The 22,627-nt window shown below is 26.6% G+C and overlaps 5 protein-coding genes across 6 annotated transcripts; 2 read left to right on the forward strand and 3 right to left on the reverse strand.

Annotated features, from left to right (window-relative positions):
* Positions 1-8: 8 nt before the first annotated feature.
* On the forward strand, positions 9-5,338 carry LOC122499669 (F-actin-capping protein subunit beta). Its single transcript, XM_043608143.1, has 4 exons — positions 9-186; positions 1,074-1,285; positions 3,544-3,916; positions 4,149-5,338. Exons 1-4 carry the CDS (start codon positions 184-186, stop codon positions 4,380-4,382), a joined length of 822 nt encoding a protein of 273 aa, XP_043464078.1. The 5' UTR covers positions 9-183; the 3' UTR covers positions 4,383-5,338.
* On the reverse strand, positions 5,325-13,038 carry LOC122499663. Of its 2 annotated transcripts, none has more exons than XM_043608137.1 (10): positions 12,911-13,038; positions 9,004-11,591; positions 8,441-8,875; positions 8,217-8,372; positions 7,219-7,389; positions 6,904-7,050; positions 6,605-6,788; positions 6,022-6,308; positions 5,733-5,869; positions 5,325-5,580 (listed from the first exon to the last, which is right to left on the reverse strand). In XM_043608137.1, the coding sequence occupies exons 2-10, from the start codon at positions 11,581-11,583 to the stop codon at positions 5,430-5,432; spliced, it is 4,248 nt and encodes a 1,415-aa protein (XP_043464072.1). In that variant the 5' UTR covers positions 11,584-11,591; positions 12,911-13,038; the 3' UTR covers positions 5,325-5,429. The 2 variants fall into 2 exon arrangements, with proteins under 2 accessions (XP_043464072.1, XP_043464071.1); XM_043608136.1 differs by having other exon boundaries at positions 6,022-6,311.
* Positions 13,009-14,772, forward strand: LOC122499668 (probable tRNA(His) guanylyltransferase). Its single transcript, XM_043608141.1, has 3 exons — positions 13,009-13,496; positions 13,665-13,909; positions 13,970-14,772. The coding sequence occupies exons 1-3, from the start codon at positions 13,142-13,144 to the stop codon at positions 14,318-14,320; spliced, it is 951 nt and encodes a 316-aa protein (XP_043464076.1). The 5' UTR covers positions 13,009-13,141; the 3' UTR covers positions 14,321-14,772.
* LOC122499667 (V-type proton ATPase subunit d) lies at positions 14,425-17,881 on the reverse strand. The gene is made up of 6 exons (XM_043608140.1): positions 17,627-17,881; positions 16,517-16,867; positions 16,225-16,382; positions 15,359-15,535; positions 15,159-15,236; positions 14,425-14,967 (listed from the first exon to the last, which is right to left on the reverse strand). The coding sequence occupies exons 1-6, from the start codon at positions 17,745-17,747 to the stop codon at positions 14,806-14,808; spliced, it is 1,047 nt and encodes a 348-aa protein (XP_043464075.1). The 5' UTR covers positions 17,748-17,881; the 3' UTR covers positions 14,425-14,805.
* Positions 17,882-18,896: 1,015 nt separating this feature from the next.
* On the reverse strand, positions 18,897-21,771 carry LOC122499575. Its single transcript, XM_043608015.1, has 5 exons — positions 21,314-21,771; positions 20,437-21,238; positions 19,621-20,276; positions 19,372-19,483; positions 18,897-19,250 (listed from the first exon to the last, which is right to left on the reverse strand). The coding sequence occupies exons 1-5, from the start codon at positions 21,450-21,452 to the stop codon at positions 19,031-19,033; spliced, it is 1,929 nt and encodes a 642-aa protein (XP_043463950.1). The 5' UTR covers positions 21,453-21,771; the 3' UTR covers positions 18,897-19,030.
* Between the last annotated feature and the right edge of the window lie 856 nt (positions 21,772-22,627).

Consider the following 22,627-nt stretch of genomic DNA (forward strand, 5'->3'; position numbering starts at 1 on the left):
GTTCACTGACACTTGACACACCCTATAAATGTTATTTTTTTCACAAATCCCCAAAAAAAATTTCGCAAAAACCCCTTGTGACGGTCATTAAGAATTTCCCATTAATTTAATTCAATTGTTATAAAATAATTTAATTTGGAATTTTAATTTTGCTCAAAAATCAGATTTAATCATCGATTTAAAATGGTGAGTTGTCATTCGCTATTTTTTCTTTTCTCTTATCATATTTTCACTGTCAATTTTTCAGTTAAAAATTTCTCAGCTACTTTTCAAATTTATTTTCAACTTCTCTATTTCAATTTATCTAATTAATAATAAATTTGAAAAATTATCTCAAAATTCTATTTCAACAGTTTTATTAACATATAAAGTACAAATGGCCTAACCTAAAAATTCCTCTTTGTTTATTTCGGAAAGAAAGTTTGTTTGTTTTTTTATACTTAAAATTTTCTTTTCAAAAGCTTATAATTAATGGGTGAAAAAAACTATCTTGGGAATAATTTCAATTGTAATTTAAGTCTTTTTCAGAAAATGGAAATATTTTATGTTCTTCTTTTTGTATTTTTTGAGGTTAGAATCTGAAACGGTTTTTTTTCATTTTAAAAAAAATTATTTTATTTTTCGAAGAAAATTTTAATAAATTGTTTAAATTTTGTACATGAATGAAATTTTACATCTATCTAGTTATTTGCAATGGAAAAAAATTGAGGTCATTTGATTCGTTCGCTTTTAAAAGAGGTCACTGTTATTGTTTCTAAACTTTCCCAGTTTTTGAGCGTTCGAATGATCTTAAAATAGAACGAGACAATTTTTTTCTTTATTATACTCGAGACGTCCAAAATTTATGCTTCTAAATCAGAAAATTTAGTACTTATTTCAGTTTTAATTTTTCAATTATTTTTTATAGTGTGAAACATTTCTTTAGAGACTAAAATTTAAAGAATAAAATTTTAAAAAATTAAAATTCTTATTTTTTATTTATTTTTTAATGTAAATTTATGAAAAGTATTAAAAATATTAAAAATGTTAAAACTAATTTTGAAAATGAAATTTAATCTGTTAATTATTTTCAGACGGAAAAACAGATGGATTGCGCTTTAGATTTAATGCGGAGGCTGCCACCTCAACATATTGAAAAAAATTTAAGCGACTTAATTGATTTGGTTCCTTCGCTATGTGAGGATTTACTCTCATCAATAGATCAGCCTCTGAAAATAGCTAAAGATAAGGAATCGGGAAGAGATTATCTTCTCTGTGATTATAACAGAGACGGAGATTCCTACAGGTATATAAACGAGAGAATCTTTAAAATACAATATTTTATCTGCTCCCACTAATAATCATGCTTTTAGTCATAAATTTAATTAAAAAAGGCAAGGATATAAACAAAAAATCGGAAAATTCAATATGAAGATTGTACCGCATCGTATGTTGGTGAAACTAAAAGAATGACGAGGATACGTATCAATGAACACGAAAATTCAAAAGTCGGTGTTACTGCAACTCATAGAAGTTCACTTAATCATAATCTTGACTGGGATAAATTTCATATACTTGACAAAGAAACTAATGAAAGCAAACGTCTAATATCTGAAATGATTCATATTAATTTGCAAAAGAATTCGTTAAATAAAACGAATGGCACTCAAAGTCTTAGTAACTGCTACCTTAAATTTATTTTTTTCAATTATTTTTAATAGAATTTTAATAATATTATTCAAAAATAATTAAATTATGCTTTGAAATTTTCATGAAATGATTCAAAAAAGTTCAATTACATATTTCCAAAAGTTTTGCATAAAATCTTTCTCAAAAATTTAATTACTTTTAGAAATAATAACATTTTTGATAAAATTCTTCGCAAAAATTCAATTATTTTCAAAAATTATAAAAATTTCGCAAGAATTCAATTAACAAATTTTTCATACATTTCTTCGCAATAATTCAATTATTTTCTTAAATAATCAAATTTTTTACAGTGATTCAATTATTTTCATAAATTATAATTTGTTCATTCTTTCGACGAATTTTAATAATACTTTTATAAATAATTACATTTTTCGAAGAATTTGATTAAAATTGTATTAAAAATAATTTAAATTCTGCAATGAGTTTGATTATTTATGAAAGTAATTGAATTGTTGCGAAGAATTTTATAAAAAAAGTTTCAAACGATTCTTTACAAAAATTCAATTATTTCCAAAAGTAATAAAATTCTTCTCAAAAATTCAATTATGTTCAACATTTTTTTAAAATTCTCGTCAAAATTTCAATTATCTTTCCAAATAATAAAATTCTTCTCCAAAAATCTATTATTTTCAAAAATTTAAATAAAATTCTCTGCAAAATTTAAATTATTTTTAATTACAATTTTAATCAAATTCCTCGATAAATGTATTTATTCTTAAAAATTTTATTAAAATTTGTCAAGAGAATTTAATTATTTAAAAATTTGCTGATACAAATTAATTGTAATTACAATTACAACCTTTGAAAATCTGAATTGTTCATACTTTTATTTCCGAAAAAATTAAAATTTTACGTGAAATTGAATTGTAAACAAATGTATTTAAAAATTTTCAAAGAAGAACTTTTTTAAAAATTAATAAAAATAATTGATTTAAAGAAGCATTTTATTTAAAAATTGTAGAAAATAATTGAATTGAAATGAGAAAGAATTCAAATATTTAAAAAAAATTTAATGAAATTCTTTATAACAATTGAATTGTTTTCAATGTAATGTTTTTCAAATTTTTTGAAAGAATTGAATTATTTTTATAAATAATATACAATTTTCAAAGAAATTCAATTATATAAAACACAATTTTCATAAAATTTTTGTTAAAAAAATCATTTCTTTTAAAAAGATTATTTTTAAAAATTGTTCTCAAGAATGCAATTATTTTGAAAACTTTATTAAAGTTCGGTGACAAAAATTCAATTATTTTCATAAATTATAATAAAACTCATCGCAGGATTTTAATTATTTTTAATACAATTTTAAATTAATTCCGCGAAAAGCGCAATATTATTCTTAAAAATTTGGATGAAATTCTTCGAAAAAATTCAATTATTAAAAAGAATTTCATATAAGTTATTTCTTAGAGTGTAATAATTATTTTCAATTCATTTTTAATTACATTTCTTGACATAATTTAATTATCAAAAATTTTAATGCAATTCATAAAAATTCAATTAATTTAAAAAATGTTAAGTTTTTTATAAGAATTCAAATTTAAGAAATATTCAATTTTTATTTTTCTTATTTAAATAATTTCTTTAATTGTTTAATAAAATTCTAGTTTCTAATGAGGCCGTTGGATAATTTTAACTTTAGTTCTTTAGGGTCAGGGTAAATTTAATTTTTTAGGGTTAGGGTACTTTTAATTTTTTTAGTGTTAGGATAAAAAGTGAAAATTCTGCCTGAAAATCAGGGAAAAAGAAAATTAAATTTTTGTGTCAACCCTGGGTACTTAATTATAATTTTACATTAAATTATTCAAGAGATACTTAATGAGAATCTTTTTTGGTTTATTTTCGAAGATCACCGTGGAGTAATGCATACGATCCTCCACTCGAGGACGGTTCGATGCCATCAGAAAGGCTAAGAAAACTAGAAGTAGACGCAAATCATGCATTCGATCAATATAGAGAATTATATTTCGAGGGTGGAGTATCATCCGTTTATCTTTGGGATTTGGATCATGGATTCGCCGGTGTAATTCTCATCAAAAAAGCCGGCGATGGTTCAAAGAAAATCAAGGGATGCTGGGACTCAATACACGTTGTCGAAGTGCAGGAGAAATCAACGGGAAGAAACGCTCATTATAAATTAACCTCGACGGCAATGCTCTGGCTTCAGACAAATAAACATGGATCGGGAACGATGAATCTCGGCGGAAGTCTCACTAGACAGGTTGGGAAAAATATTTTCTAAATATTTAAATCTTTAAATTTAAATATTTAAATATATATGGTAATGATGCTATAACTCGGTCGATAAATTATTAAGATGATGAAATATTTAAATCTATAAATTTAAATATTTAAAAATAATTTTTATAAACATTTACTCAAAGAGTTTAAAATTATATAATAATTGTCTTTTGGTCTTTATTTCGGTTTTAAATGAAAATTGATTTTTTCAGGTCGAACTTGATGCAGCAATAACGGAAACGTCGCCGCATATTGTAAATATCGGTCGCTTGGTGGAGGACATGGAGAATAAAATAAGAAATACATTGAATGAAATTTATTTTGGCAAAACAAAGGACATTGTTAATGGATTGAGATCCGTTCAATCGCTCGCTGATCAAAAGCAACAGGCCGCACTTAGACAAGATTTAGCGGCAGCATTACAGAGGCGAAACGCCAATAATTGATCGCCTTTTCAAAAATTGCGAATTTCTTCAAATCACAATCGCGACTACTATCCTTCTCGAATGTAAATACCCCTTTTTAAACACGTGTTTCTTTTTTCTTTTTTCGGTGAGAATCCACTAAATGTATCTTAATGAGAAAATGAGTGTGTGAAAGAGAGAGAAAGAGATTTAATGAAAAAGAAAAATCATAATTTTCAAGAAACCAAGTTCTGTTGAATTTTACCTTCTAGTGAACTCGGTTTTCTTTTTAAATAATCGAAGAAAGAATCCAGGGGCGTTTGCGTTCGATGATAGTAGAGAAAAGGAGAAGAGAGAGACAGAGAGAGAAAGAGAGAGAGCCCGCCTTCTTGATTCTTGCGGAAGGAAGTTTAACTTTGTTATCTTTCGCGAGAAAGAGTTGAGCTTTTTTTGATATTGTAAATTTTTCAATAACAAAACTACATATTTTTAACTAGGAGACGTCATTTTTTCCGAAAATCATATCTAAATTTTCTTCTTTTTTCTTTTTTTTTTGTGGGAGATGTTTAGTTAGTCACAGGCTTCCAAACCTTCGATATTTATAAACGAGCGGTAGAAAGTTTACGATAAACAGTAATAAATAATAATAGTTATAATAATAATAATAGTAATATACTATTAATAAATAATAATAGTTATTAATAATAATTAAAATAAAAATAAGAAAAAAGATATTTCTCGAAGAAAGGACGTCTCTTGAATAAAATACAAAAAAAAACACGCGATTTTGCTTTATTTTGTCTCGGATTTTTGGAGAGGTGACGGCCTAAAAAACACACGTAAGCCGTTAAAAATAAATAATATGAATCCGAGATAGGGTCGATGGTATTTTTTTGCAATGAGCGCAGATCTTAGCAAAGCTCGCTAATTAAATTCGAAAGTAGTTAGTCGATGTGTATTCTATAAAAAAAAATAATAAAATCATTTTGTTACAAAAATGCTGGAGTCTTTTTATTTTTTTGGAGCATTATAAAAATAGTTGAATTCATTTACGTACACTTTTAATGTTCATTGTAATTTATCATACTCTTAATTAAAACAATGTTGCTTCGCATATTCCCAAATGCAAATTGCACCGGTCACGTGAACATTTAAAGATCTTATGATTCCAACTTGTGGTATTTCTACACAATTATCCAAAATTGGTATCAAATTTGGTGGAATTCCATCCTTCTCGTTTCTGTAAAATGAAGAGAAAGAAATTATTTACTTCAAAAAATGAAGACCTCGCAAAACGTTTTTTTCTCTTTTATACCAACCCCCCTACAATCTAGGTCTGCGGAATACAAGGTATCAAATTCAAAAAATTTTAAAAAACATTGCAATCATTACCCAAGTAGTAAAACAGTTTTCCTCTCAAACTTTTTCTCCAAAAGAGTACAACTATTAATGGTTTGCTCCAATCCTATTAATTTCCATCCATTTTCCTTCATTTCCAGTAAATATTTAGACAATTCTTGAGGTTTTACCTATGAAAGAGCAATGGAGAAATAAAATTATTATTGTATGTATGTAGAGAAAAGTAATATTTATTTTAAGACAAATTAGTAAAAATAGCAAATTAGTAAAATTTTTAAAAAAATTTAATTATATATAAAGATTTAAAAGAAGAAGAAAGAACCTCAGTGATTTTTATCCATTTTTCAGCCGTGACACTTAGTGATTGAAATTCCTTATTTTCAATAAACATTTTATTTGCTATTACTAATTCGCCGGCGCCAAATATTTCGCATGTTCTTGCAATTCCACCGAGATTTGGAATTCTCTCAACTAATGATGCAACGACAATTATCGATTCATTTTTAGTCATTTCTTCACTGTCAGTATTATTAAAAATTGCCAATTTATCAGGTACAATTTTTTTCTGTAGATCTACCAAACAATCGTTCTTCAACTCTTCATTCTTTTCTGCTGGAAAAAGTTTCAATCTTTATTTATTAAAATATCTTCTAAGATTAGATTCTATTAATTTTTAATATAAATTTGAATATTTAATTTGTTATTACATAAATATTTGATATTATTACATAAATATTTAATATTATTTACTTTATATTTTATAATTATTAATTTTGATAAATATTTTCTTTCAATACAATATTGTAAGACACTTTGTAAAAATGATTTCTTCATTAATGAACCTATTTCTTCATTACTAAACCTGCAATAACCTACAATTAACCTACGATATTTTATTTACTAACCTTGCGATCCTTGCGATTTAACTTTATTTCGAATCAATTGTAAACGGGTCAATGAGTTAGAATTATCAAATAATGTGAGCGAATGTTTTTCCAACTGAATAAATCCATAATTTTCAAATTCGGTTGGTGAAATTAATTCATCGCTACTCATATTTGCTAAACGTGGAACATCGTAATAAATAGACTGAAAATAGATTAATTTAAATAAAATATTGAAATTTTATTTTAAATTTTAGTATATTTTTCCTAAAATTGAAAGTTAAGAAACTGATTTAAAAATAAAAATTTGCCCATCAAACCTGTAAGTTGTAATTGTTTAATAAATGGAAGTCCTCGTAATAAAATTCGTTGACAATTGAAAAATTTCTCTGATTTAATGTTTCAATTGTTGCTTTATATAAATTATCACTGTAATTCAGTCTTTTATAAAGTTTCACAATAACTATCTGTAAGAATTAATAATCTCATCATAAACAGAAAGTTTTAATTTTAAAAAATTAATTTTTATTAATTTTAAAAAATTAATTTTTATTAATTTAAAAAAATTAATTTTTATTATTTTTTAAAAAACTAATTTTTATTTTAAACAAAATTGCTTTTGCAAATTTCTATACCTGACAAACGAGACGAGTATTGAAAGTTGGCCCCAAACATTCAGGAGCAAGGAGTGATATAGCAGTTGTAAAGAAATTATTAAAATTATCATCATCCTCTTTTAAAAGTTTCGAAATTTGAAGAATCACTCCAGCAGCAAATTTCAAATTGCCGGGTCGTTTTTCTTTGATCTGCAAATATCAATTTTAAAAAATGATATTTTCTTTCCCTCAGGGTAAAATTATAAGAAAAGTAATTATGTCACGTCGTCGTGACGTATTTTTAATATAGTATTAACTAATAATTAATAATAGTATAATGTCAATTAGTATAAATTAACGAGATCAAAGTAATTTCATTTTGTCTGTACTTAAGAATTTGAATTTTTAAATTTTCGCGGTATTGTCATGTTATAGTTTCAAAGCGCATGCGCGAGTACGATTGCGCGTCCGCCTTTACTATTTTCCATTGCGTCATTCTGTCTGGTTTTTTCCGTTGTGTCAAATAACCTAAAAAGTGCGTAAAACAATATTTTCTCATATTTATCTTTTATAATGTATATTTTTTATAATGGGAAATCGTTGTCTAAACAATTAATATTTAGAAGAACTGTTAAAATATAATGTTTTTTTTCGATTAATAACACTGTAATTACGCGTTGCGTGGTGATCCTGAATCCAAGCATTTTATCTATAAACTATTATCAAACAAAGTTGTAACTAACAAATAACAAAATTGTAATAAATAATAATTAACAAATACAGTTTTGACAATAAGAAATATAATTTCAATGAAATTAAAAGTATAAGAAATTCAAAATAAGGTCAACTGAGTACAAATATACTAAGATACACCATAATACACAAATAACAGCTGAGCTCTGATTAAAGGCCAAAAGAAAAGGAAAGAGAAAATTTAATAATTCAGAAGTGTAGTATAAATTGAGATTTAAAATAATTATTATGTAACAAATTGACGTTAAAAAAATATTTAAAGAATATTAAAAAATTAATCCAACCTGTTTGAAGAAATTGACCAATTCACTAGGATCACTTTTTTGATAGGAAAAAATTTTCGACAAAATCCAGGACATCATTATTTGAATACTTGGTTGATCAGCAGTATTCGAGAGCAGAATATCAATTAGTTCGTTTTTCAATAGTATCCTGCATTCCTTGATTTAAATAAAAATGTCAGTTACTTAGTTACTACGAAATTTTATTTTAGAACCATAATATTTACCTCATTTAAAATTGGTTCCAATATTAATAAAATTTGACAAATTCTCTGTTGAATTCGATGTGAATTTGAGTCGGCAAAGTAACGTTTGTCTTTGTATTTTTTAAAAATCTTAAGCGCATGGTGAAAAATTACAATGGCAAATTCTTCATTTTCACATACTGCTCGATGAAGTAAAATAATTCCACGCGCTCTAATTTCACTGTCAATATTATAATTAGAAATTTTTGTAGTATCAACATTTCCATTAGATAGAAATTCAAGTGCTTGTAATTCAATTTTCGCGTCTTTACGTAGCGCTTGCCCATGAAGGATGCAATTTAAAATCGCCTCTTGAAACAGGAAAAGACATTTTGTTTCTAAATTAGATAATTGTTCCAATAGATAGATCTTTATTCTAGGCGCCGTGTCTCCTTGATTTAGAATTGAGGTTAGCAACTGTAATTAAAGAAATTCGTTAAGGGTCATTTTTCAAATTTTATTAGTAGAAGTAAAATTACCAGAGCCTAAAGTATTAGAAATATTTAAAACTATTTCAAACTATATGCAGAGAAAGAAAATTTTACCTCAAGTACAAAAGTCGTCTCAACTTGAAAGAAATTTGGACATAAGAGAACTCGAAATATATTGTCCAGAGTCATCCAAAAATATCTGTTCTTCTTTCCCAGAAAAATGGATTTCCAACATATGTCCATTAAATTTTTCACACTCCCAAAATCTTTACTATCAACAAATATTTTTTGTCCTACAATTTCTGCTACTATTCCAGTTACGAATGGCACCCCACAAACTCCAGATTTATCGAATAATTCCGAAGCAATCGTAAGACTATTCGGAATATCACTGCAAGTCGTTGCCAAATAAAGGTGAAGAATTTTTGTAAAAGTCAAATAATATTCCATTGTTGCTCTGCCCTTAATTTCGACGAAACTCTTCTCTTCTTCAAACATCAAAGGAATTGAAAAATTCTTCAAGAAAATGTCAAAAATTTCCTTAGTTAAAAATCCGTTTCTTTGTTTCTGACAAATCTCGAGCATCTTAATGCCGAATAGTCTTCGTAACGGTGGACAATTAGCATTTAAACAGTACAATGCCTCTTGGTCCAGCTTCCCGATGAGATTTTCCTTCCTTAAGAGAAGAGGAATTTTTTGGAAATACGGCAAATATTTGTCAATTCGGAGATTTGGTGATTTTCCAGCAATCGTTAAAAAATCAAGAACGTCGGTTGAAAATGGTAGGAGGAATTTGGAAAAGTTTTCATAATCCACTAAAGAGAAGAACAATTCTAAAATACTTTGGGCTAACTCATGATTCAGGTAGAGACGCGAATTCACGTTATGAATGCTATAGAATAATTGTACTAAATCTCCGAAAGCATTTTCCTCACTTAGATGATGTGAATCTTCAAGAATTGCTAACATCCTGGCAAATGATTCGATATTTATTTCACGATTTTCGCCAATATTTTCACAACATTCGCGAATGTATTCTGTCCCACTGATGGAAAATTTGCCCAATAGATCGACAATCATTCGCCAGCATTCCGAATTAAGTTGAAGGCATTCATCTTTCGGGAAACTGACGAGAAAACTTGCCAAAGCTTTTAGATCAATTTCCTCCCATTTCCAACGAGTAATTGCAATGATGATGTTTCTTTGTGATCCTTTTCTCAATAATAGCGAATGATGACAAAGATTTCCCTCCACCAATTTCTTGAGACTCATTAAATTCTCCCGAGAACATTGACAAGAAATCTCTCCCCTTGCAAGTGATAAAGTCACATAAAAAATAGAAATTGGATCCCAGGAAACTTTGGAAATCGATGATAAAAATTTGTCAATGAATCCATTCTCAAATTTCTCGAGAAACCGGCAGAGTTCATAAAAAATTTTTGGTCCATCGTAGTCATCATCTTCGATTTCGTACAAAAAACGATTGTTCAAGGCATTCGCTAACAGACTGATAAAATTATCGTCGTAATCATTGGGATTTAGCTGAAGGATAAACGATACTCCAAGTTTGACAATCGTATTGCTCTCGTGACGGAGAATTTTTTCAAAAATACACCCCAACCATCTGAACTCGAAACAATCGGAACATTGCTGATGATCTTGATAAGCTACCAGAAGATTGCTCAAAATGGAGAAAGTGGGAATTACAAGATGTTGTTTCTTCTCCTCCAGTGATTCAAGAATGAGAATAAAATTTTTTCTCACTTCTGAAATTGATTCTCGATTTGAGTTGCAAGTGAATGGAATTTGTTTAGTCCGCGAAACAGATCCATCGCTTTGGATCAATTTCGGAAGCTGGGAAGTCTTTCCAAAATACTCATCTTCTTTGCAGAGGAATTCGGCGATAATTTTAAAGACAAACATCGCCTGTTTTCTCGTCGATTCCTTGGAATCTTTCAGTCCATTCAATATAATTGTCCACAATTCCCCATCTTGAAGAATTTGATAAAAAATCTTCTTTTCCCGAGACAAGAAATTTAGAACAATACAAAATCCCGTTAGGTCATTGTTATCTCTTATTAAGAGCCAAAGTGTCTCCAAACACTCGATTAAGGAGATTTCGATAAATTTCGGCACAAGGGAAACAAGAATTCCACAGGACTTTTCATTTTTGTGTCGATACCAAATTTCCAAATCAGAAGCAATCGGGAAATTGAAATTAGAACATTCAAACTGCACATTGTTGAAGTGCAATAAACGAAAGACATCTACGAAACATTCGATAAAATTCATATAAAAATTCTGTTCTTCATTTTGGATGATGTTCACCGTCAGGGAGTTTTTACATCGAAATTGATCAAATTCATGATAAATATTTGTTGGATCGAAGAATAATCGTAAAATAATGATATCCTTAATTAGTAAGAATTGATTGTTAGCAAAATTGTTTGATTGGGAAAATAAATCAGCAATGGAGAGATTGTTTTCGAGAAACTTTTCTTTTGGATTCTGTTGATAATTTTGGCAGAGGATCATATGGTAAGTTTTTAAGTTATTTATATCTATTGTTGACGTCAATAGTTCGTTATTGAAAACTTTTATCAAATTATTAATCATCGATTGATAATTTTTAGAGCCAAGTATTATTGATAAATCAATTATCGGTAGAGTTTGAAACTTTTTATGTAAATCCATCACTAATTCTGAAATCAAAATAATAGTCAATATAATAATCAATGGTAATAATAAAAATTTTTTAGCGAAGTTTATCTCCTGTTTACTAACATCAATTAGTCAAAACATTTTTTCCAGGTCCCAAACTATTGCTAAAACAATGCCAATTAATATCCGGGGCCTCAAAATTATTTTAAATCCCAATTCATAAAAAGTAACCACAGCCGATAATCAGCAAAAGATGGAAAATTAATTTTTTAGCGAAGTTTATAATATCTCCTGTTTACTAACATTAATTATAGTCAAAACATTTTTTGCTGGTCCCAAACTACAGTACTTTCAAAATTTTGATAATTCAATTTTTTCTTTCAATATTTTTAACTTTATATTATACTTTAGATTAGGAAAATACAAACAACTTTTCTCTATAATATTTTTTCATAGAAAGTCAAATTTCGGTTTCTTTTTATATAAGTTATAGGGTCAGTCCAGCTCAACTGTGTTAAAAAAATTTCAATTAATTTTTTTAAATGTTAAATCTTTTATAAAAATCTGTAGTTCACAACAAAGCAAAAAAACACTTTTATAACCGTTTTTGAAAATTTTAAATTTTTGTTATTTTTTTGCATCAACACCTTTAGGTATTATACTTGAAATACTTTAATTTAAGATATTTAATGTACTTTTAGATTTCAGAACAATAAATTACGTGTTTTTTTTATAGCTTACTTTAGTATTATTCTTTTTAATTTTTTTTATGCATATACCCTTTTCGTAAAGTTTTTTGTTTTTAACCCTTGAGGACCTAATTTTTTTTTTTTAAATCGCGATTTTAATTTTTAAGCAAACTTTTCGGGGAAAGTTATTGAAGTTTTTTATTTGAAGACCAGTATCTGTCATACGATATTTTTCAGACTATGTGAAAATTATTGTTTCAAATATTCAGTTTTGAAAATTAAGAAATTTAATATATTATGCACGAGTTAATAAAAAAATGTTCATGTTGCCTGAAAGCAACACTCAAAGGGTTAATAAATAAAAGTAATAAAGAAATAAATACTTATTAATTCATTCAGCTCTTTATATATAAACCATCTAAAAACTAAGGTTATTTTTCAATTTTGCAAATAATTAAGGTGGGAAAAAAAGCATGAAGATATTGTATGATTTTATCAACAGTAACAGTAAATCAAATCATTGTTATTTACAAATCACGTACACAAAGAACTTGATACTAGTATTTTAAAAATATTGCCAATAAATATATACCATATATATAGGGAAAAATTAGTCTTAGAAAATTTTCAAGTTAGTAAAAATTATATATTTCTAAACCTTCTAAACTTACCCTTTTTTCACTTTTTATCATCAAATAATAAAAAAACGGTTAAATATTTTTTTTTAAATTCTCGACTGCGGAATGTAAACATAACCTAAGAACTAAATGTCAAAGCTTGAACACAAACCTAACCTTACTTTACTTTACACGTGTTTAATGTTTTTCCGAAATTCTTTCTCGAGGCCACTTGAGAAAAATTCGAAAAATCCAATGAAAGTCTATTTAAACTTGTTTTTATAAATGAAAAAGTGTTTTATTAATAATTACCGGCTTCTATTTCGTTGTTTTTCATTAAAATCGTCATTATTCTCGCAGAAAATGGCGCAAAGTAAATTTGAATATGTGAAGGGTTTTGAACGCGACGAACATTGTTTACCAAATTGTTACATTGTTGTGCGAATTGATGGCAGGGGATTTTCAAAATTTGCCGACGATCATAAATTTTCGAAACCAAATGATCTTACGGCCCTTGAATTAATGAATCAAGCGGCAATTTCTGTTATGGAAAATTTTAAGGAAATTGTAATAGCCTATGGACAAAGTGATGAATATTCTTTTGTATTCCGACGAAATGCCGAACAATTTAATCGACGAGGTAATTTATTTAAAATATTTATTTTATTCTAATTTTGGAATTTTTTCAAATTTCTTTCCCTTCAAACTCTTTAATTTTTATGGTTTAGAAGTAAGAAAAATATTTCTAACCTCAAATAATTAATTTCCTTATTTTATTAATTAATTTTCTTATTTTCTGTTCCGCCAGTTTTTAAAATAACATCAAATGTTAATTCACTCTTCGCCTCGTCTTACGTTTTTCACTGGTCTCAATTTTTTAAGGACACACAACTTTTATATCCACCGGCTTTCGATGCGAGATTAGTTTTATATCCAATGGATAATAATTTACGTGATTATTTATCCTGGCGACAAGCTGACGTTCATATTAATAATCTTCATAACACCTGCTTTTGGAATTTAGTCCAAAAGAAAAATATGACCACACGAGAGGTAAATAGAAAAAAAGGTTCTTATATTTTAAATTTTAAAATTAATTTTCTATTTTTTTAGGCGAACGAGAAATTAAAAGGCACCGTTTCCAGTGACAAAAATGAAATGTTATTTCACGATTTTGGTATAAATTATAACAACGAATTGCCAATTTTTCGTAAAGGAACGATTATTTTACGAAAATCGATTACCGAAAATGGCCGTAAAAGAAATGTTATTGAAAAAATTTCCGATGACTTGATTGGCGATCGTTTTTGGATTGAGAATAAAGAGGTTTTTGGCGATAATTACGCGGAAGAATTATTGAAAACGGGACAAAAAGAAATTCGTGGGAAAAAATCGAAAACGAAAGAAGTTGAGAAGAAAGAAAAAAAGAGCGAAGGTAATGACGCTGCGATTAGCAGTAACTAACATTTTTAATATTATAAAAGGAAAGTAAAAAATAATAAAATTTTTTAACTATTTTCATTAAATTTCAATTTATTTTTAAATGAAAAAAAGGCAAAAAATGATTGTTAACATGGAATGCAGAATGGTTTTATTAGTGCGTTATTACACAGTTTTACAGACAACAATTTATACCTCTGATAATAATAATACTATACTTGGAGATTAGAGAATATAATTTATATACTATGTACAAGAAAATTGATGTTCTTTTTTTTGTTTCTTTTAAAAGTTTAAAATTTCAAACGCCAATATTGTGAAAAAAAGAAAATACATGAATACTTGAGATTTTTGTCTCTCAAAAATAATTTTGTTCTTGTCGACAACAATATTTTTTTTTTTGTTAATAAGTGGAGCATTTTTTTTGCCCTCAAAACAAAACGGCGTCGAATAAATTTAATTTTATCTATTTCCAATTTCTTCTGTTTTTTCTGTTTTTGTTTTTCAATTTAAAAAATTGGAATGTAATTGTCAATTTTGGCGCGATGCTTTTGTGCAACGCATTCAGATATCCAGACAATATTGCGACACTCTTGCTCTTTTAATTTTAAGTAACTATAAAATACTCCGAAATGAAATTGTTGAAGGAAAGCGTTGACGTTCAAACGAACCTGAAAAATTAATGAAACAATTTAATTTTAATTTTTTTACTTTTCTAAGATAATAATTCTTTAAAAAAAATTCAATTATTTTTAAAAGAATTTTAGAAACATCAATTATTTCAATAAAATTCTTACAAAATTCTATTATTTTTAAAGAAATGAATTTTTGTCAATAAAAGTAAAAAAACAAAAAAATTTACCTCTCGTTCGAAGAATTTATCCTCCAGTGTTTTATCACCAGGATTATTACCAGCCCCTTCGAAAAGTGCGCTATACTCCTAAAATAAAAAGAAAATAAGTAGTTTAAAGAGTTGAAAATTAAAAAGACAATGTTTTCTTACACTAAAATTTACGATTTGAAATAATTATTTTAGAATAAAAAGGAATGAAATTTATATACTGCGTAATATTCGGCGACGGCTTTCACTTGTTCATAATCATCAGCACGAGCAAGGGCAGCTAATCCATCGGGATTCAATCTTCCACAACGGGGATAGAGTTTAGCACGATCATCCTTACCGAGTTCGGTTCCAAACGAATTAATCGTTATAATTATTGCTCGTCTATCGGCTTCAAACTGAAAAAAAGAATAAATAATTAATGTTATGTTATGTTACAGATATTATGGGAGGATCAACGAAATTTGTTCCAGCACGTTAACAAAGGCCGAAGAAAAATAATTATTCTTATTATTCAGATAACTTCAAAAAATAAAATTCCTTTAATTAGGAAAAGTCAAAAACATGACGTGGTGTAAAGAAAGACACATTTTCTTATTATTCAGATAACTTCAAAAAATTCAATTCCTTTATATAGAAAAAGTCAAAAATATGACATAGTGTAAAGAAAAGCACAAATTTCTTATTATTAAGATAACTTCAAAAAAATCAATTCCTTTAAATAGGGAAAGTCAAAAATATGACATGGTGTAAAGAAAAACACAAATTTCTTATTATTAAGATAACTTCAAAAAATTAAATTCCTTTAATTAGGAAAAGTCAAGAATTGGTGAGTAAAAGTCAAAAAATTAAAATATGTTGATATTTACCATAATAATGAAAAAAATATTTTTTAAAAATAAATATAAAGAATAATAAATATTTTTTTAAACTTAAAAAAAAGGATTGTTTAAAAAAATAAAATGTCACATTACAACGACAATGTAATTCAATGGAAGGTAGAAAAGAATTGATTGTTTAAAAAAATTAAAAATTGTCGAAAGGGGCATCAAGTCATTTTTTTTAAGTAAAATTTACGATTTCTTACAGCGAGTATTTCGCACATTGTTTCAGCAGTGGTGCCACCGATGTCTTTGCAAAATTTGTAAAAAGCCTCAAGATAAGCCTTATACAAAGTGTTCCTGATTATTTCAATATTCATTTCATCCAAATCCTGTTCGGAAATGCAGTCGACGAAAAATGGAGCTGAATAACAGAAAAATAATTTATTAATTCTCAAATAATTCGCTTAATTTTTAAATTTCTTAATTGAATTTTAAATGTAAAATTCAATTTTAAAATAGTAGAGTAAGAAAAGGGAGAAATTATGTTTTAATTACCCAGAGGAGTATCGACCAAAACGGCATTGTACAATTCAGCAGGAGTTGCTGCGACATGAATTGCCTCCATTTGCTCGAAACTACCAAGTGGATGACACTTGGGTATTAATTCGGAAATTGGTCGCTGATGAAGAGTGCCAGTAATGAGTAAAATTATATTATCAATCATGTAACTGTAAGTGATGAAATCAAGAAATTGCGACAATGGTTCAACAGAATGATTTCGCATATGTTGAAATTCAACGACAAGTTTCTCCCTCAGTTTATCATCAATAACACTCACTGACAATGGCGAGGGTTCATTTGCCAAAAAACTGCCATAATCCGTTCCCGCCAAATGTAGTTTCAAGTCTGAAAAATTAATTTTGCTTTTTAACTTTTTTTTTGAATAACTTTTCTTTTTAAATGCTTTGAATATTCAAAAGTAATGTACTGAAAATCATTGAACTATTTGCAAAATTTTTTATTCAAAAATTTGAAGAATTTTATAAAAATAATTGAATTTTTTTGAATTCTTCGGAAGAATATGTTATTAAAATTTTTGAAAATAATTAATTTTTGGCAAGAATTTTATTAAAAATTGTTTTTAAATAATTAAATCTTTTCGTGCAATTTTATTAAAATTGTTTTAAAAATAATTGAATTTCTGCGAAGAATTATATAGGTATACAGTCTTCGCAAATTTTTTTTTAATCTTCATATTTCTTCAAATTCTTCCAACATCGCAGACTGCTTAAATTTTCTTCAGATTTTTAAATTGGGACAGAGACAAAAAAAAGTTGATACATTATATGTCTTTATAATGGAATCAATATTTTTGTATCTTATCAACTCTCAGTTTATAAAAAAAAACAAAATCGTTCAGAAGAGTAAAAAATTTTGCTTTCAACTCTATTTAAAATAACAATAAAAATATTACACAACAGTATATTATAATTAGAAAAGAAAATCAATATATATTAAAAATGAGGTTAATTTTCTTCAATACGGAATTAAAATTTTTATTCTGTACAACGATCGCTAGATTGGGAAAAATATAAATATAAATAAGTGTAATATTAGAAAAAATGACACATTATACATGAAAGAAAAAAATGAGAGAAAACTTACCTTCAAGTGTTTCACATTGCACCAAGTTTAAATAATCACTTTGTTGAAGTATTCCACACTTGAAACCACGACATAAACCCTCCAAATAACCATTGTCGATATTAAACAAACAGCCCTTCATTGTTAATTCAATTTATTTTTCAGATTTAAATGAGGAAATTTCAACGATACGTCAAAATTTTATGTGTAAAAACAAGGACTCGCCCCTTTTTCTCGTGAGGTGATCATATGATCATCTGAATTGGTAAGTTGATGTGAAGTTGTCTACGCAGCAAGTATACTCTACACGTAGAATCGATAATTCGAGATATAGAATGACGTCAAGTTGTCCCCCTCTTTCATTGTGCAGTTGGGAATCCAGGATGGCCGCAAGCTGGTAAAGTGACAAAGTAGGTAGTAGCAGTAAGTATTTTTTTATATTATAACATAGTTACTAACAAATAATCACTGCTTTTATTATAAGTGTACATTATAAAAAATAAATTATTCTTATTATTAAGATAACTTCAAAAAATTCAATTCCTTTAATTAGGAAAAGTCAAAAATATGACATGGTGTAAAGAAAAATACAAATTTCTTATTATTAAGATAACTTCAAAAAATTTAATTCCTTTAATAGGAAAAGTCAAGAATTGGTAAGTAAAAGTAGAAAAATTAATTTTTGAGATATTTACCATAAGAATTAAATTTTATTAATAGTTTTAATTATTCTCTATTTGTTTCAGATATTATATGGAAGGATCATTGAAATTTGTTCAAGTACGCTAGCAAAGGCTGAAGAAAAATAATTGTTCTTATTATTCAGATAACTTCAAAAAATCCAACTCCTTTAAATAGGAAAAGTCAAAAATATGACATGGTGTAAAGAAAAACACAATATTCTTATTATTAAGATAACTTCAAAAAATTCAACTCCTTTAAATAGGAAAAGTCAAAAATATGACATGGTGTAAAGAAAAACACAATATTCTTATTATTAAGATAACTTCAAAAAATTCAACTCCTTTAAATAGGAAAAGTCAAAAATATGGCGTGTTGTAAAGAAAAACACAAATTTTCTTATTATTAAGATAACTTTAAAAATTTCAATTGCTTTTAAAATATAGGGTAGCATAAATTTTTTAAAAAATAATTATTCTTATTATTCAGATAACTTTAAAAATAATTTAATCTCTTCGAAAATACAGGAAAACATAACAAAATTTTTATTTTTATACATTTTTACATATATCATGTTATAGATAATATATATAAACAAATTAAAATATAATTTTTCTTTAAGAATAATATTTATTTAACAAATAACAAATTCAAATTATTTACATTTCTTACAAACACGTGATTTTAACTATCACGCTTCTTTTTTACATAATATATAAATATATTACTCGAATACCATTGACTTTAAAATGGTCTTTCAAAAATTGAATGACATTCTTTTTTAATTTGTTCCATAAGCCAACAGAGTTTCTTCGGTTCAGGCACATTGTTCCAGTCTTTTTCATAAATAACAACGGTATTCTTGCTTATTGCTCTTTGTAATTTCATAAACATTTGATAATATCTTTTAATCTCTCCTGTATTCAATATATAAGCATGTTGCCTTATTAATATAATGACTACTCTGTAAAGAAAGGGATATTTTTTAATATTTATTTTGTCAAATAGTTTTGTATTGTAAAATTTCTATTTTAAATTAAATTTTTTTTTGTAATTAGAAATGTAATTAGAAAATTAAGTCTTACAAGTGACAATTGTTTGGAACTGGTACTTGCTTCATGGTATTAATCTCTTTCTGCAATAATACTGTGTTAAAAGCCACCGGGTAACCACCTTGACGTAAAAGTAAAAAATGATCTATAACATAAAAATAGGGTTAAATTATCGAGTTCAAAAAATTATTAATTTTAATATTAATATAAAATTAAAAAAACAATTTTTAGAATTAAATTTTTTAAATTAAATATTAAAACTATGTTAATATGAAAAATTACCTGCATATAGGCCATATTTAGTTCTAACTTTTGTGAGTAAATACTGAGGACCACCTAATAATAATTCCAATTTTGATCGTAGGGGATAAGTTAAGACAGTTTTCTCTTTATATTTTTTATTTACATCTATGAACCAATTGGTTTGCCTGTTTATCTTCTTGTTTTCCTCAAGTGATTGAAATAGTTGTGGCATTGGATGAAAATGTTTCACCATTGCAAAAACAAATGAACCCTTTTGCTCCTCAAGTGGTGTTTCATAATGACTGTCCATCAATGTGGCTTTTATTAAATCTTCATCGTAGTGCTCCAATAATATCATACGATAAGTGAATTTTATTAATCTATCATTAGTCTCCGATGATAAAATAAAATTCTTCTGACTCAATAATTTATCCATAAGAATGTTACAAGATGAATCACAATTAACATAAACGGCAGAGGAAAATAGATGTAAATATGTAAGTCGTTTATTACTCATACTCGAATGTTTCGAATTTTCCGTTGTTTTTATTAGATAATTTAAATAGGATTCATGTTTATGACCTATGTTCGATAAAAATAGTATAAGTTTACTTCCTTCATTAATTTTGTAATTTTCATAGATGGCTTTATCAACAATTGTATCTAATAGTTTGGCATTGTAGAATTTGTATGATCTGTTGAAATAGAAAAAAATTATAAATTAATATTTTTCTTCACTGTTACTTAAGGGGTCAAATAAGGATTTTTTAGCCTTAAAAATCTGCAAATTATAAGGCAAGAAAATTTTTTTATTAGCCACCTTATAGTAGAGAGAGCATTTATTTTTTTAATTACCTTTGATACATAACTGCCCTCCTCATAATAGTCAAAATTTTCCACACTTGATTTTTTCGGTAATTCATAATATTTAATAGTAAATTTTTATGACACTCGTTCAAAATAGAATTAAATTCCAAATGCATATCATTTACTAAAGAAAGAAGATAGAAAACCCATGTCCAATCAATAGAATCTTTTTTTAATTCCTTATTAAGAAGCAATTTCAGTACATTGTCATCGATTCTACCATCAAAAATATCAATCTGCTCATTTAAACGAACAATAGCTTCTATTTCGTTATGTGGCAAATTATTAATGTCAGTCAGTACTAATTTATTCTTTAATTCTTTAATTAGCAATTTTTTTTGCACTTCCATCCAATTTGTGTAGGGCAAACGATTCAAGACAAACATCAATAACATATAATTCTCATAAAATGTTAAAAATGGAATATTCTTCTCATCAATCCATTGTTGCCATAATGTCGAAATAAATTGAGGATTAACTTTTCCCATTTTTAAATTACACATAAAAACTAAAATTTGAACAGCTTCATTGCATGATGGTAGTGTTTCTCTACTTCTCAGCATGTTGCATAATGTTTGAAAATTTTTTGAATCATGAAGTTCGTGTAGATATGTACTATTTGTTTCCTTATGAAAATTAGATGCTTTTTGTAAAATACTCATACAATCTTTTATTAATACTTTCTTGCTTGATTCTTTTTTTACTATAAATTCGATGCCGAATAAAATAAATTTATTTTCAATCATTGTGTTTGTACTTCTCAGAACATTTGGAATAAGATATTCTGAAACTGAAAAAATTTTAAAAAATTAATAAAAAAATATTTTTTTGGCGTTATAAAAATAGAAAATAAAAAAAATCTTACTTGATTCAGTCGCTGCTCTGAATGGATTTTTCGAAGATAACCTGAAAGTACTTAAAATCACAAAATTTTTACCGGTAATATCAAAATTATTCAACTTTTTAAAAGCAAATGTTGCTTCAACTAAAACATTTCGAATCATTATTTATAATCTTATTTCCTAATAACTTAAATAAACATTATTTGATAATATAATGTTGATGTTTAATTTTAAGGTTAGAATCGATGAAAATCCAACTAAAATATTTCATTTTTAATGCATTTTAAGCATATTTTAAGATTACAATTGAAGAAGGATGTAACTAAGAATTAATAGTTACATGTAAATTTTTAAGCAATAAATTCTAGATGAGAATTTCAAATTTTTTCACTTATGATTTTAGGTACAAAACTTGAGAATCGTTGTCTTGGACAGTATGGTTTACATTATACGAATCAGAGAAATGTGTGTATATACAATGTTTTGCTTATTCGAGTAATGTTTATCTATAAGATTAAACTCTGATTTTCTTTTGTTTCTTTCCGTCTCTTTCTATTTGATTCCAGAGAATATCAAACATTTTTTTAAAAAAAAATAAGAAAATATTTAATTTAAAAGTTATTTATAAAAATTATTATATATTTTAAAAGGTACAATTGGAAAACGATATGAGCAATAATAACATTTTGTTTATGAATTAAGAAATTAGTAAATCTTTAATGTCTAATTTTTTAAATCTTTAACATTTGTAAGTAATACAATGTGTTTTTAATAATATTCTGTTGTTTATTTCCAAAAATGATAAATATTTCTTATAGAATGTATGCAGGCCTATGGATTGGATTTCAACTAATCAGAACGCTGTCTCTTACGGTAAGAATGCTATTCTTATTATTCAGATAACTTTAAAAAATGAAACTCCTTTAATTAGGAAAAGTCAAAAATATGACGTGGTGTAAAGAAAAACATAATATTCTTATTATTAAGATAACTTCAAAAAAATCAATTCCTTTAAATAGGAAAAGTCAAGAATTGGTGAGTAAAAGTAGAAAAATTAAAATTTGAGATATTTCGAAAAGAATTCAAAATTTCTAATAGTTTTGTTAATTCTCTTTTTGTTTCAGATATTATGGAAGGATCAACGAAATTTGTTCAAGCATGCTGACAAAGGCCGAAGAAAAATAATTGTTCTTATTATTCAGGTAACTTCAAAAGATTCAACTCCTTTAATTAGGAAAAGTCAAAAATATGACATGGTATAAAGAAAAACACATTATTCTTATTATTAAGATAACTTCAAAAAAATCAATTCCTTTAAATAGGGAAAGTCAAAAATA

Source organism: Leptopilina heterotoma, unplaced genomic scaffold (assembly GCF_015476425.1).
Source record: "Leptopilina heterotoma isolate Lh14 unplaced genomic scaffold, ASM1547642v1 Lhet_17, whole genome shotgun sequence".
In the NCBI taxonomy this organism is placed as follows: domain Eukaryota; kingdom Metazoa; phylum Arthropoda; class Insecta; order Hymenoptera; family Figitidae; genus Leptopilina; species Leptopilina heterotoma.